At 37.3% G+C, this 14,384-nt stretch overlaps 1 protein-coding gene across 1 annotated transcript in view; it reads left to right on the top strand.

Moving 5' to 3' along the window:
• Positions 1 to 14,384, top strand: part of ar (androgen receptor) — a 56,536-nt gene that overhangs the window by 41,032 nt on the left and 1,120 nt on the right. The window contains exons 4-7 of the mRNA XM_079449678.1: positions 10,374 to 10,652; positions 11,937 to 12,081; positions 12,795 to 12,925; positions 13,832 to 13,983. Coding sequence (XP_079305804.1) covers positions 10,374 to 10,652; positions 11,937 to 12,081; positions 12,795 to 12,925; positions 13,832 to 13,983 — 707 coding nt within the window. The remainder of the gene's footprint in view (positions 1 to 10,373; positions 10,653 to 11,936; positions 12,082 to 12,794; positions 12,926 to 13,831; positions 13,984 to 14,384) is intronic.

The following is a 14,384-nucleotide window of genomic DNA, read 5'->3' as shown; positions in this document are numbered from 1 at the left end:
GCTCTGTAGTGGTATGGCTTTCCATGTTTCAAAGCACAATCATTAAGAACAAACAGTTCTCAATCCACAACTGAGTATGACAAAGTTTCAGTTTGTTTAGAACCTTTTAACAAATAATTATTTAGTCTTTAAATAAAAAACAATTATTTAGTTTAGAGTCACAAAAAATCTTGAAAACCTAATGCAGAAGAACAAAGTTAGGCCACAAATCACTCAAAAAAACAAGTCTTTGTCTTTGGTTATCTACGACAGATTAAGGCTGCAAATCTTTGGCGATAAAACTCACCACTGACCGGGTAATTCGCTACGCCTTTTCAGAATTCGGTGGAAGCTTTGCTACTTGATCGAGCGTCAATTTGACTGAAATTTGTAGTTTTATTGGTGGCGATTCCTGCGATAAGCAATTTGGCTGTCCATACCGAACGCTAAAAAGGGGCAGAACGCGACAATCAATCACGAAACACAGCCGATCAGAACAGTTTGTTATCCACGCACCCTTTCACGCTGCAGCTGAAGAGTGCACATGCAGAGAGATGCGTCTGATTCTCATGACTTCAGTGATGCCAACGGACGCTATGGTAGAATTTCAGAATCTAAACGTATGTAATCAATTGTATATAGCCTGTCATTTTAATATTCATGAGGTGCAGAATTTCTATCGAATGAGATCATTGTGTGGGCGAGGTGTCAGAACAAAACCTCAGATTAACATGGAAAAGATCACCATTTAAAACTTTGGAATCCGATATTTTATAATAATGTTGAGAAAACTGCCTTTGAAGTTGTAATATCCGAATTATTTTTGGCATAAGAAAAAAATATATACTTTTGACCAGGGGCGTAATTGCACAGGTGGGACATATCCCCCTCACTTTTCAAAATTCCTGACATGTCCCCCTCACGTTCAAAATAGTTTGTAATGATTTTTTTAACCACATGCAGTCATCGTCACAGAGAAGTAGGCTATAGGACCGAGCTGGACACAGTCTTCCACAGATCACTGAGAGATTGTTTTCAATCAGGTGGTTTTGATGTGAATTTAATAGAAATTAGTTTTCACGTGGTTAGCAGTTAGTGTTTATGACAAGGCTTGACAGAGACATGGCTTTCCCTGGTCAATGTTTAGGTAAGTAAAACCAGTGGTGTAGTATACATGATACTCAAGGATTTCCGTATACCGGGAGATATTAAACAAAAGGAGATCATGAAAGGCAAGCATACAGTATTTGATTGTAAGTAAGCCTGCCCATGAAGCTACTGCTTCAGGTGACGCTGCAGCAAGTATCACAGAAAACGAGGCTTGTGCTACGCCAGCCTGGATCTCCCTCCGTCACGATCGCCTTTCTGTTCGCCGGTGTATATTCTTTCTGATGAAATCTCACCCGAGTTTTAAAACCAATGGGTATTATTTGATAAAATAAGTATATTTGTTCATTAACATAACTGAAAGCTGATTGTTGGCATATTAATTAAATTGTGTCTAACATAAAACATAAACAAAAAAAAATTCCCCATTTCGTGTCCACCCACTTCTCAAACCAAAGAACCATACAATGTATTTTGGGCTTTTACTAAAAATGTTCCCGTGCTACTTAAGACTGGTTTTTGTGATCCAGGGTCACATCTTATCTTGCATCAAATTACCAAAAAATAGTTAACGCTAATGCGAGGGTGTTTCTTATACAGCGTCTATTGAAGTCACGCTAAATTTGACATCATTCTCTCCTTTGAGTGCCGTTATCAGACTCATTGAGGTTTCCTTTTGCTATTCGAGCAAATGAGAATGCCAAAAATAAACTGCATTTGTGGTAGTCTCCCATTTACCGCTATAGAAGTTTACCCAACTTTGACGACTTCCGCTGCTGAGAAACCCGGAAACGTGAAAAAGGTCCATTAAACCATCAAAATGAAGAATATGGTACAAGATGTATGGTACACTTAACATTAGACAACATTTTTTGGTTTATTTAAATATACCAACACCAATGCAACATGAATACAAAGTTTAATACATCATTAATGATACATTAGATGAAGACATAATTTTTACAAAGTTTTGTAATTTTGTGTAGGACTGTAAGTCTTTTAACAGGGAGCCTTTTCTTTTTTGACAAATGTTTTAATTAATTGATGTTTTCAGATAGTTTGTTTTGTCTGATACATTTACAGTATGTCTCTCTCTGTGAAGTTTTCGGTTTGTTAACTGGAATCAAACTGCCGCAGGGTATCTCGTCACCACAAATTCATAAAACCATCATCACACCAGTTATACAGACACATTATACAATTATATAATTAAACAGTGTTTGATGTGGAGATCTCTCATTCAGTCCTTAAGAGTTTTTATACAAGAATGTTCATAGTATTTCAGCAGGTGCTCAAGTGGAAAGATTAGTCTTCTGTTCTTCTCTAAGCTTGTAAACTTTATTTGTGTGTGGGTGGGTGTTATAAATTATATTAAAGCTATAATGTACAAGAGGCATTGTTAAAGCCCCTTTAAAGTCCCACTGAAATTTAAATTTACAATGCCTACTTATTCATGAAATATTGAAGCATTAATTATAAATACTTAAAATTCATGTACCCTAATAATCTTTAGATAAAATCTGAAAATACCATCCTGTAATTACTATCCATCCAACCATGTGTTACGGCTTGGGCGGAGGATCTGTCAACTCCTCCCCTTTAACTGTCATTCTGCTGCCAGTTCCATTTCAAAATGCAACGTTGTTTTTATACATCAAATCACAGAGAAAGACGACAGCCGCAGCCACTAAATGCGTCAAAATACAGAAGTGAAATCAATCACAACTTCCGGTTCACAGGAACTGTAATATAATACAACATGACAGTGTTATATAAACAATTCAATGTATTAATTGTACCATTTATAACAAATCTGCAAAGTAATTTAGCCAGCCTTTAGATGCTTGTAACAAATTACAGTATTATTATAGAATTCAGATTCTGACGATAGGTGGCCACAGGTGCATCCATAGGCTATTTCACAACAGCTTCTAATATGATTCGATTTGAGGGCAGGAATTATCCATTTTCTAAATTTGGATTTTCTTGTCAGAAGGGAGGTAATTTGTTAGATCATTGACCCACTGTCCCATTACTCTGACCAAGATAGATCGCGTGTTTGTTTGTGCGGGATGACAAGAGCCACAGTGTGTATTGGTTAAGCTCTCCGAGTCACAGAATGATCAGAGTATTGCTGATTTTTAACAGGACGTCGTGTCCTAGAGACAGGCCAAGCAACGGAGCACAGATAATCTCTCTCCCCAAGGCCCCCGAAATCTACTGCTTTAGTATTAATCTGACTCAATCCTCTTTTCTTTCGCCCTAAAGAGAGGGAGGTTAAGAGATCAGGTGTGTAGAAAGCAGAATAGAGAGTGAGGGAGAGAGAGAGAGAGAGAGAGAGAGCACACGAGAAGAAAAATGGGGACAAAAAAAAAGGTAGAGGCGAGCAATCAATCTGTGGAAGAAAAAAACACCAGCTTTTAATAAAAACTACACATGACTGAAAGCTCAGATGATTCGGAAGGATTTGGAGAAGATAATGTAGCAACCTGTTAGAGGAAATATTGGAAATCTTTTATCTTTTCACACGCTGAACGGTCCTAATCCTTAGTAAAACAAGCTGAGTTTAGACACACACACGCTCGCTCACACTGAATTAGACTTGCTGTATTCTCCATGTGGCTGTACAGTAAAAATAAAAAGAATTTGCCTTATTTTGCCAGTTTCTTCTACTTCAGTAAATTCTACAAAATTCAGAATAACTCTTGTTATCGTGATTGCATCTTTTCTATATAAGCATTTACAATCACAGACTTGATTGCCTGCAAGTCTTGTCAGTGAATCATAACTTATAACCGTCAACATACCAAAGAGCTTTTTAGAGGAATCATCTTTAGGTTTTAATAGTTTAATGGTTTTATTACTCATGATTTAATCCCTTAATAAAAACAGCATCATACTATCTGCCAGATGATTCCCAAAAATTCACATAGTTTGTTAACTACGTTATCTATTGTTGGGACAAATCTCTTTTTAAAATTCTAATCTTTTGCCTTATTTTACCATCTAAAATGCAGTAATCTAAAATATTTTGGCACCTCTTAAAAACAATTATGCTTAGCTTGTTTAAATTAAATGAATGAATTCTTGAATTATACAATAATTTATTTATCAGCATTGACCTAAAACATAAATTTTTAGATATATCTAATGAATAATTAGGAAAATAACTGAAAGGTGAATCGTTAAACAGAATTGCAAACATATTATCTCCCTTTTTTTGTAATAGTTAAAGAAGGGTAACTTGGACAATATGCTAGATTGCATCTTTATAATCAACTAATTTTATCTTGTTAAACAACTTCTGTATTTGTGCTATTCATTCCAGAGTTTCAAATTGGCCCATTTTCATTTATTTATAAGAGGTCAGAGTGTGTATCTTGGGCATCATTTCTATAAAGGATAAAAAAATGACAGTGCATTTTAGTGAACACAATAGAAATGTTGGAGCAGTTAAACACTTTACATGTTACACAATAAATAACTGAAACTGGGAATGAATGGAAAAGGTTTGTGGCAAGACGAAACAATTCTAGACTTTATCCCAGAAAAGTCTATGTCCTCATCAAATGTAAAAGCCTACAGGATATCACTTTTTCTTACAGAAAAACAACACGATAACAAACTAAAATATATCCATCAAATTTAAATAATAAAAGATGTATGAAGTACAGATGACACATTTGTTCTGTGTATTTTTTTCTTTCACTGTTATAAATGTGTTTTTAAAATCACATTGGCAAATTTAAATTGTAATTTTAAAAAATGTTTATCAAAGAAGCTGTTTTAGGAAGGGCTTGTCTACATTTTTTTTCATGACAGGTGCAGCTGCGGTTCAGTATTTTAAAGTACTTTTGTGTGTAATGACAGTAAAACTGGCTACTGATTTTTGGGGAGCAGTTTATAGCACCGCAGGGGACGGTGGGTATCATCAGGGCTGTAATTATCAGACGCCGATGCACCATGTCACACTTTTAGCACCATTTTGTGCTTGTGTGAGACGCAAGGAAGCGGTGTCAGACGACATACATCTTCCCTGTTTCCCTCCCCTGACACATGAACGTTTTTATTCGAGTTTAAAAAAAGGTGAAATAGTTTTGGTTTGTCAGCCGCTGTGTAAAGAGGTGTCTGAGACAGATCGCAGATCCGCTCTGACGCTGGACTTTAGCCTGTCCGTTGCTGCTTTGCTGCCTTACTGTTTGACATTATGTCTTATCCCTTTTCAGAATTGTATAAACTTCACTTAAGAGGGCCTGAGAGTTTTCAGACAGAAAGTGACTTGAGTTTGGAGACAGTTTAACTCGAGCCTTTGGTGTTTGTGTGTAGGTGTAGATATGTTCAGAGAAAAGGTACAGCTCCTTCTCTAAGTTACTGCGTTATATTATGGGTATATGTTTAAATGTATGGAATAGTTTTAGGTGGAGATGTTGTTTCAAACTTGAGCTGTTTAGTAGGTGCCACAAATTAAAACCCAATCACAAGTAATATTAGTGTATGTATTTTATTATAGAAACATACAGCATACAAAACACAGATCTCATATGGATTTGATTTGGGATGAAATAAATGATCCGTTAAAAAGGTTTTTCGCCATCATTTATTCATCGACAGGAGCCGTGCTAGGGAAGAAATACAGTATAGATGCATCGCTTGTGTTTCTCGTAATTTGTCAGCGTAACACTACCTTTTTTTCATTCAATTCTTGCCCACTCCTGACAGGACGTATCAAATTTAAGGTCCACTTAAAGTTCAGTCTCAGCTTTTTAACAGATGGCCCCACATTTATCATCCTCGTGTGTGTCACATACAGAGCAAAGTAATGCCGTCTCCTTAGGATGCTTGACTCTTGACTGAGCTGAGAGCGGATTGTAAATCCATTGATGTCAGTGGATTCTTGAAGACATCCTGCAGCATCTTTCAATCAGCTCCTGGGATGAATCTTGCCTGGGTAGATTGCCAGTGATGTAAAATCCTTTCCATTGGTAGATGAATTGTAGATGATCTATGTGGCAGTCGAGTGATTGACTACAAAACGCTTGGAAATAGATTTGAAACCATTTCCTAGACTCACAACGGCTAAGAGCAAAACAGGCCACATGTTGTTTGTGGAAGGTTGCAGCTTCCAAGTTTATGAACGTTGCACTTTTTCGGGTGGACACATTTGATGCAACGATAAAGAGGTGTAGGTTGAAAAACCTTACACCTTACACAACACAAATCTCATTTGATCAGCATAAAATAGGGGAAATTTGTTTTTTTTCTTTGTGTTAAATAAAGGGGACGTTAAGGTACGTATTCATTTTAGGCTTGGAGTGGTTTGGTAAATTTATTTTACTTGCCATATGATTTTTTTATTGTATTTTACTTAACAACACACAACATTTATGCAGTTTGCTAGATAAAAACTGTGAGACGACTTTTAGCACATAAGAATAGAAAATAAAGATCCCAGTCTCACCCGCTCTGCACTACCTGTGACTAAATGATTAAAAATCCTTCGAGGTGCTTGTTTTTGGCTTATATATTTTTTTCTTGACTTGTCTTTTCTATTCATCTTACTGTCATTTAACTGATACTTTACAGCAGGCTGTTATCATTTTACTGCCCATAAGCTCTTGTCGACTATCCAGAGCCCATAAAGCATAATGATCAGTTTCGATCCATACAATTTGTTTGTTTTTAGAATGTCCTGGTTTGTTTGCATTCGTTTAAATATTTAGTTGTAAAACGAAAGCCTTGACCTGCCTGACAACACAAACAGAAGACATCACGTGAGTGCGGTTGTAAATGCATCGCACAGTACAGCTGTTTTGTGGTCAGTGAGTTACTGAACGGAGCAGATGGCGATGGATAACTACACGCTCAAGCCCTGTTCTTCGGTTTTTGTGAAAGCGGTTGAAAAGTTTCACTTTTCAGACTCAAATGGCGCCATGGATCAATTTACAACTAAATGTGTCGCATCAGTTTCTCACTTTCTTACATTGTCACGCTAGCATGCTTCTTTTTGTTACCTTCTCTTCTGTGTGATCGTGTTTGTTGTTATCGACCCTATTGTCAGTGATAAACATCTGCGATAAACCGGTTTGGCAAAAACATTGAGCTTGTATGGTTCTGAACTGGTGATTCCATGATGCCAAAGAAAACTTGCAGGCGTTTTCTAGTTGCAGATAGCTGTGAAAAACACACTAATGATAAAGGCGCATAATATATGTAAGTTAATTGTGCATAGTGAGTGACAATATTTGCCCTTGTGTGATCTTTTACTATAAACAACTACTTTAAGAAACCTCTTGATGTCCAATGTCAAAGCTGTTAAGAACCACTGCTGCAGTGTAATCCCAATCCGTTCTCATTAATCTGCGTATGAATAACGTGTTAAACATAAATTCAAAAAAAGCAAAAATAGGCATATTGTATGCACGCAATATTGAACTAAAGCGTACGTATCACACAATATTGCACAGCGAGTGTTATTTATACGCAATTGATGAGAATGGGTTCGTAATCCAGCATCAACAGTACAATAAATAAGCAAATCCTTCGAATAATAATTATTTTTCAAAATATATAATTTTGGACACTTGCTCATATATTATATGTGTACAGAAAAGTGACCAGTCTGGACCAGTGTTATTTACATCAAATATTCGAAAATATAATATGATAAACTAAATAATAAAGTGCTTATGTCTTTCAATATATGAAAAGCAGAAATTACTTATGTATTATTTAGTATATTGTAATATATTAACAATGTAATATTCAACATATTATCAAATATACAGCAGCAGGAAAAAATTAGAATTGACTGAATTTACTATTTATAGGTCTGTTTCAATAAAAAAAAAAATATTCTGTGAACAACTAACAATACTTCTCCCATCTTTCTATTGGCTTTTCTTTACAGAAAATGAAACTAGCTCCCTATTTTTTCAGTCCTCAAATACTACAAATAAAAACAAGTTCATATTCACGTTTAAGCAATACAACAGTAATACTTGTAGTTTTTTATGTTATAACCTTGATTTTGTATCACAGTTTTTGTCTCTTGTCATGCTGACAGTCTTTCACATTGCTGTTGGATGACTTAATGTCACTCCTGAGGTTTCATTTTATTGTAATTCAACAGTCACTTAACTGGAATTACCACAATACATCATCTAGAAGTGCTTATTAATTTAAGAATCAGAATGGTCTGGTATTTTTTTTTTGTATATTAAATGATTTAATATATTGAAAGTTAATATAAAGGAAAATATATTTCTTTCCATAAGATCTAGCAACATATATATTTATCACCTTTAAGATACTTAAATTCTTTGTTTAAACTTTGGCTAATTCATTTGTTGAATTTGGTAGTTTTGTTTTTCCTCACTGTGAGAACTCTGTTTAGTCAGTCACTTAAGTTAACTTTTTGCTTAAATCATTTTCAAGATTTCACACTGAAAAAACGGCATCCAGTTACTGTACTTGTTTTGTTACCAAAAGTCCTAAAACTCTTTTCTGCCAGTGGAAGCTGTATGCACATATCTGTCAATATAGCTAAAGTTCACATCAGTCAAAACTTTTCACAGGTTGTGAAAACTCCAAAACGTTTTCTCTTAAATAACGGTAAACTGTTCACTCATCTACGCATTGAAGGCTGGCTTCTCACTCACCTCTAAAAGTTTTAACACATTCATCTCGCTCCTCAGGTTCCAGCTCCCAGAAAAGTTGTCAATAAGCCATTTATTCAGACTTTTTTTTAAATAGACTCGATTATATTGTGGAATATAAAGGTACAGTGTGTAACTTTTGGGATGATCTATTGATAGAAATGCAACATAATACACATAGCTATGCCTTCAGAGGTGTATAATGAGCTTACATAATGAAGTGTTATGTTTTTATTACCTTAGAATGAGCTATTTCTATCTACATACACCGCCGGTCCCCTTGCATGTAATTCGCCATGTTCTGTCAGCCGTTGTATTGTTTGAAAGGGTGGGAGTTGTGGAGTGAGCGGTTGCTTGCAATTGCAACTAGTTTTCACTGACTGAACCTTTAAGTATGTTTGTTTAAACTGGCATATGCTTGTTGAGAGTTCAGTCTGTCTGCGGCCCATTTGTAGCTGAAGCAACTCCTCACGAAAGCTGCGGAGACCGATGTCTCAACCCCACTCCGCTGAAGAGCTCTCTGGGCGCCACCAAGATGGCAATCTACGTGCAAGAGGCAGCCTTTTACAGGAGCATCTTTTGTTTTATTCGCCATGAATGTTATACTTTATACTTGCATTTGCTGCGTCGGCGGCTTTGTGAAGTTCTTTAGGGTTTTCGAAGAGAGAAACGTGAGGTGGTGTCATTGGCACCCGGCCACGTGTTTACCGCAAACCCATAGGCTTTGGTAAACCGCCTCACCCCTAATGTCACTCTCTCTCTCTTTACCATGCTTCATTTTGGACCTCAAGCAGGGAGGCTCGAGTCTCTCGTCAGCAGAATCCCAGCCTTTTACAGAGGATCTCGGAGGGCTGAGTCATTTTCGTACGGGCTAGCCAGCAGCTTTTAAGTCATTTAAATCAGTGACCTCACAAACGGTTACAGCATTTTTTGTCTTAATGAACACCGCCTCCGAGTTGTAAATCATCTCAACTGATATTCTCTCATTCTGCAGCCTGATGCTGCCCATTGAATAATGAGCACCTCTGATTTATAACGGTGATTCACAGCGGAGACTATGAATGTTAAAGCCCGTAATGACACCGACCCTCAGCAAACTACTGTACCGACCGACTCTTTCAAATGCGTAAGCACACACATATATTTGGATCTTCTTATTAGCCACGTCCGAGGAATATAGATGGTTCGCATGGTGAGCGAGAGAGAGAGAAAAGAAGAAATAGCGGATATTTCTGCTGAAAGAATGCACTTCCTCAAGTATTTGGTGAACGGCGCATATTTGGCATTCTTGAATGACTGTTGTCATGCTCCGTGTTACTGAAATACATCAACACAAATACGCTAATCCAATCAGGTCCTTTCTTGAAGTGGCAGCCGGGGGAAAAGCACATTGTCTCAGGTGTGTTAGGCGGGCAGTAATCTTTCTTTGTGCTGACTGGCAGGAGATAATGTGGTGGAGACACTCCTCGTCGCACTGCAGGTCTTTATTCTCCCTTGTATAACAGAGATGTTCAGGTGCAGAAATAGGATCCCGCCAACTTTGCGGTTCAGAGATCGATGATGAAATGTGTTGATCTGATAGAATAATGGTTGTGCAAGTATTGATATTATCGCTTATTTTCTGTTCTCCAGCCCGTAAGCTGAGGAAGATCGGACAGATGAAGGGTCCAGAGGAGGCCGGACCCCTCCACTGCCATGGGGAGATGCTTCGGTCCCTGTCGCCCAAGCCTAATCTGACGTTCCATTCGCAGCTGATCTTCCTCAACATTCTGGAGGCCATCGAGCCCGAGGTGGTAAACGCCGGCCACGATCACGCTCAGCCTGACTCGGCAGCCGCTCTCCTCACCAGCCTGAACGAGCTCGGTGAGAGGCAACTAGTGAAGGTGGTGAAATGGGCCAAAGGACTTCCAGGTAATTTGAAGGGATCAGATTTCCTCACCCTCATGTCATTCCAAACCTGTTTGAGTTTCTTTCTTCTGCAGAGTACAAAAGGAGATATTTTGAAGAACGTTTGAAGCATTGACCCCAATTGACTTTTTACATTTACATTTAGTCATTTAGCAGACGCTTTTATCCAAAGCGACTTACAGATGAGGAAACATTGGAAGCAATTATAACAACATAATATGACTTCCGTTATATTGACACACATTTCTCAAAATATCTTCTTTTGTGTTCCACTTAAGAAAGTGTCATACCGTCGCTGTTCTTCTGAAACGTTCGATGATCAAATTAGCTGTTTTTCAGGAAATGGAAAAACACTGCACTGTTTGAATAATTACATACAGTGTTATGAAAGTTGACAAGCACTTTTAAATACTTTTTTATTGGTTAGATATTTGCTAAACCCAGTGACAAACGTAAAGGGTGACTAATAATAATGATTTATGGAAAATAAAAGAAATATTGACATTCCCAGAACGTCCGATTCTGTCTCTCCTCAGGCTGTTGTTATGTAATTCTGTTGTTCTGAAGGAATACTCAGTGCCTGTTGATTCAAGCCGAGACATCGCTGGACAACAATTTGTATATCAAATTTGAACTACGCCATGTATTTACAATTCAGAGGCTTTAGTGGATTTTGTTGTATTCTGCATCACTCTATTGGCTTTGATGAAAGGCTGATTTAAATGGCGAGACTTCTGTCATATGCAAAACGCACCATCAGACGCTGAGGGGAGAGTCACAAGGAGCAGTGAGAGAGAGACAGAAAGGGGTGTGGCTTGAAACAAACAAAAATGTTTTAAGCTGATAGTTAGACAGCGTAGGATTGGTGGACAGAATCAGGTTGATGTGATTGGTTGCAGTTCTCCAATGTGTCATTATTGAGTGCATTAATAAAACTGTAAGCCCTGGCATTTTAATCTGCTCTCTGAAACGTGATGAATCTGTTCTGTAAGGAAAGTGACATCAAGTTTGAGCGGCGTGTTTTCCCTTTGTTACCCAATACAACCAGTACAGCCAGCCTGTTGTCTTCCGTCCTAGAAAACGTACAGACATTTTTTTTGTTCAAATAAACATATGTCTGTTCTGTGACAACGGGCTGAATCTGATTCATGGCCCTGAGCTGGGAAAGCTGAAATAGAGTCGTAAATGAAGTCAGTCTGCAATAATAGCGCCCAGGCAGCTGACAAACTGTGAGATATAGGGAGCAAAAGCAAAACACAAATATTTCTCCATCTCCCTGTCTCTCAGGTTTCCGTAACCTGCACGTGGATGATCAGATGACAGTGATACAGCATACCTGGATGGGAGTGATGGTCTTCGCTCTGGGTTGGAGGTCCTATAAGAACGCCAACGCGCGGATGCTGTACTTCGCGCCAGACCTGGTCTTCAACGAGTCAGTGTCATTCTTTCAGATATTTCGTGTCCCCGTCTTTCTTATTTGCCTGTTTTCTTTTCAGCAGCCCGCTCTGCATTGTTGCCTGCACGTCTGTCATTCTATTTTCTTCCTCTGTCCATTTGTTCGCTTTGTAAATGTACTAATTCATCTTTCCTCACACTCATTTTTCTTTTCATAACTCTTCAGCAGTCCTCTCTTTACCTGATTCCCCTCTCCTGCTCTCTCTCTCTCTCTCTCTCTCTCTGTCAGGCAGGTACATATCTTGTACTTCATGCACACAATAACAGTCTAGTCCTGGATGCTTCCCAGATTCATTTATAATTTACTGCTGACTTATTATGGTGTGGAGGATCTTTGTCACAAACACAATCCCAGGAGAGATTGGATTTTTCAGGGGGCTCACATGCTCTCAATGGCCTTTTTTCACCAATATCTGAAATAGATTTCCTTCCTAAATGCATCTTGTCCATACCCCATACCAATGCTGCTGGCAGAAATTGTGTTTCAGACATGAAAAATATATTTAATTTAGCAGCAGATATGAAGTCATTGGATGATGGGCCGCATTAGTCTGTAATCTGTAATGTTAATGAGCGATCTTAAAGTTGTTGCAAGCTGTCAGAAAATGTTAAACGTTTCTTTGTTTGCCTTTCTCTCCCTTTCTTTGTCTCTGTTACTCTCCGTCTGTGAATCTGCCCCCTATCTGTCAGTCGTAGGATGCATGTCTCCAGTATGTACGAGCACTGTGTTCAGATGAAGCACCTCTCTCAGGAGTTTGTGCTGCTGCAGGTCACACAGGAAGAGTTCCTCTGTATGAAGGCCCTCCTTCTTTTCAGCATCAGTGAGTCTTTCATAATATCTTTGTGTGTGGGGGGGGTTCAGCTTTCATCTGTGTTGATGGGGCCAAATGTCACCACAATAATTGAAAAACTTGAAATCATGTTATTGGGACCAGATAAAGGTCTTGAGAAAGAAAATTCCTTAATCAACATAGAAAATGTTAATGTCTAAAAAAGTCAAAAGGTTTTCTGCACGGATAAGGTTTAAAATTTGGGTAGAATTGCAGCAACGAGTAGAATAACATCAAAGAAAAAAATCATTAGCTCGATATGAAAAGAAACCAATGGAAGTCACCACTAAGATACAAAAAAATATTGATTTTGGCCTGTTTCACCCAATAAAATATGTACGGTTTCTTTTTTTCATACATTTCATTGTAAAAAGTGAATATTAAATAATACATTTTGTGACACGTTTTTACTAAAACATAATTACAAAATTACCTAATAAAATGCAATCTTAAAGAAGTCCTTACTGAAAGATAGGTTAAGGTAAATTCCATTTTTATGCACACTTTTTGTAACGTCTTACATTAAAAAAAAGATTATAAAAATCAAGGTTTTGAGCCTCATTAAAAAGGTTTCCAACATTTTGGTAACAGAGTTGCAAAAATTGCAAAACAATGAAACGTCTTACATAAATGTTTGAGGTTAACCTGTTGAGGTTAATAAACACTTTGTGTATCTTAAACACCTGCTTTCACTGCCCGTTTGTTAAAAAAAAAATGAGTTTCCGTTCCTATTTGTGGAATATATTTGTGGAAAGGGATATTTACCAATAAAAAACACAGTGAAATAAATAAGGCACAACAAGCAAACACACAAAATCAATACATTTCAATGAATACATCATGTACTTTTCCAACAAGTTCAAGTGAACGTTTTTATCTGTATTTCTATTTGCGCAGTTCCAGTAGAGGGGCTGAAGAGTCAGAAGTATTTTGATGAGTTACGTCTGACATACATAAATGAGCTGGATCGTTTAATCAACTATGGCAGGAAGACCAACTGTGCCATGCGCTTCCAGCAGCTGACGCGACTAATGGACTCCCTTCAGCCTGTTAGTAACACACACACCTGCTGGACCATGAGAACAAATTCTGTTTAAATATTAAGGGTGGAAGTCAGCAGTGATACAATATTATTGACACTGAGTCTTGATCATATTACAATTCTGTATGTTTAGCGTATAGTCAACAAACTGTTGTGCATTCTTTACTTTATTCTTCATGAGACTTTGGTCATATGCACACTCATAATGATTCCTTGTCTCATTCGGATGAGTTTGGTTGAATAGAAAAACTTGCTTTGCTCTCCTTGTAGCTAAAAATAATAATAATAAATGTCAATAAACTTCTTTACATTATCAGATATACAGTATAATATAAAATTAACATTTATAAAATATATATTAATCGTTGTATAATTAATAAATATAATATATTATAAATTGTTATATTT

The sequence above is a fragment of the Barbatula barbatula genome (genome assembly GCF_947034865.1).
Source record: "Barbatula barbatula genome assembly, chromosome: 2".
Classification (NCBI taxonomy): domain Eukaryota; kingdom Metazoa; phylum Chordata; class Actinopteri; order Cypriniformes; family Nemacheilidae; genus Barbatula; species Barbatula barbatula.
This window is presented reverse-complemented; position numbering and strand designations above follow the sequence as displayed.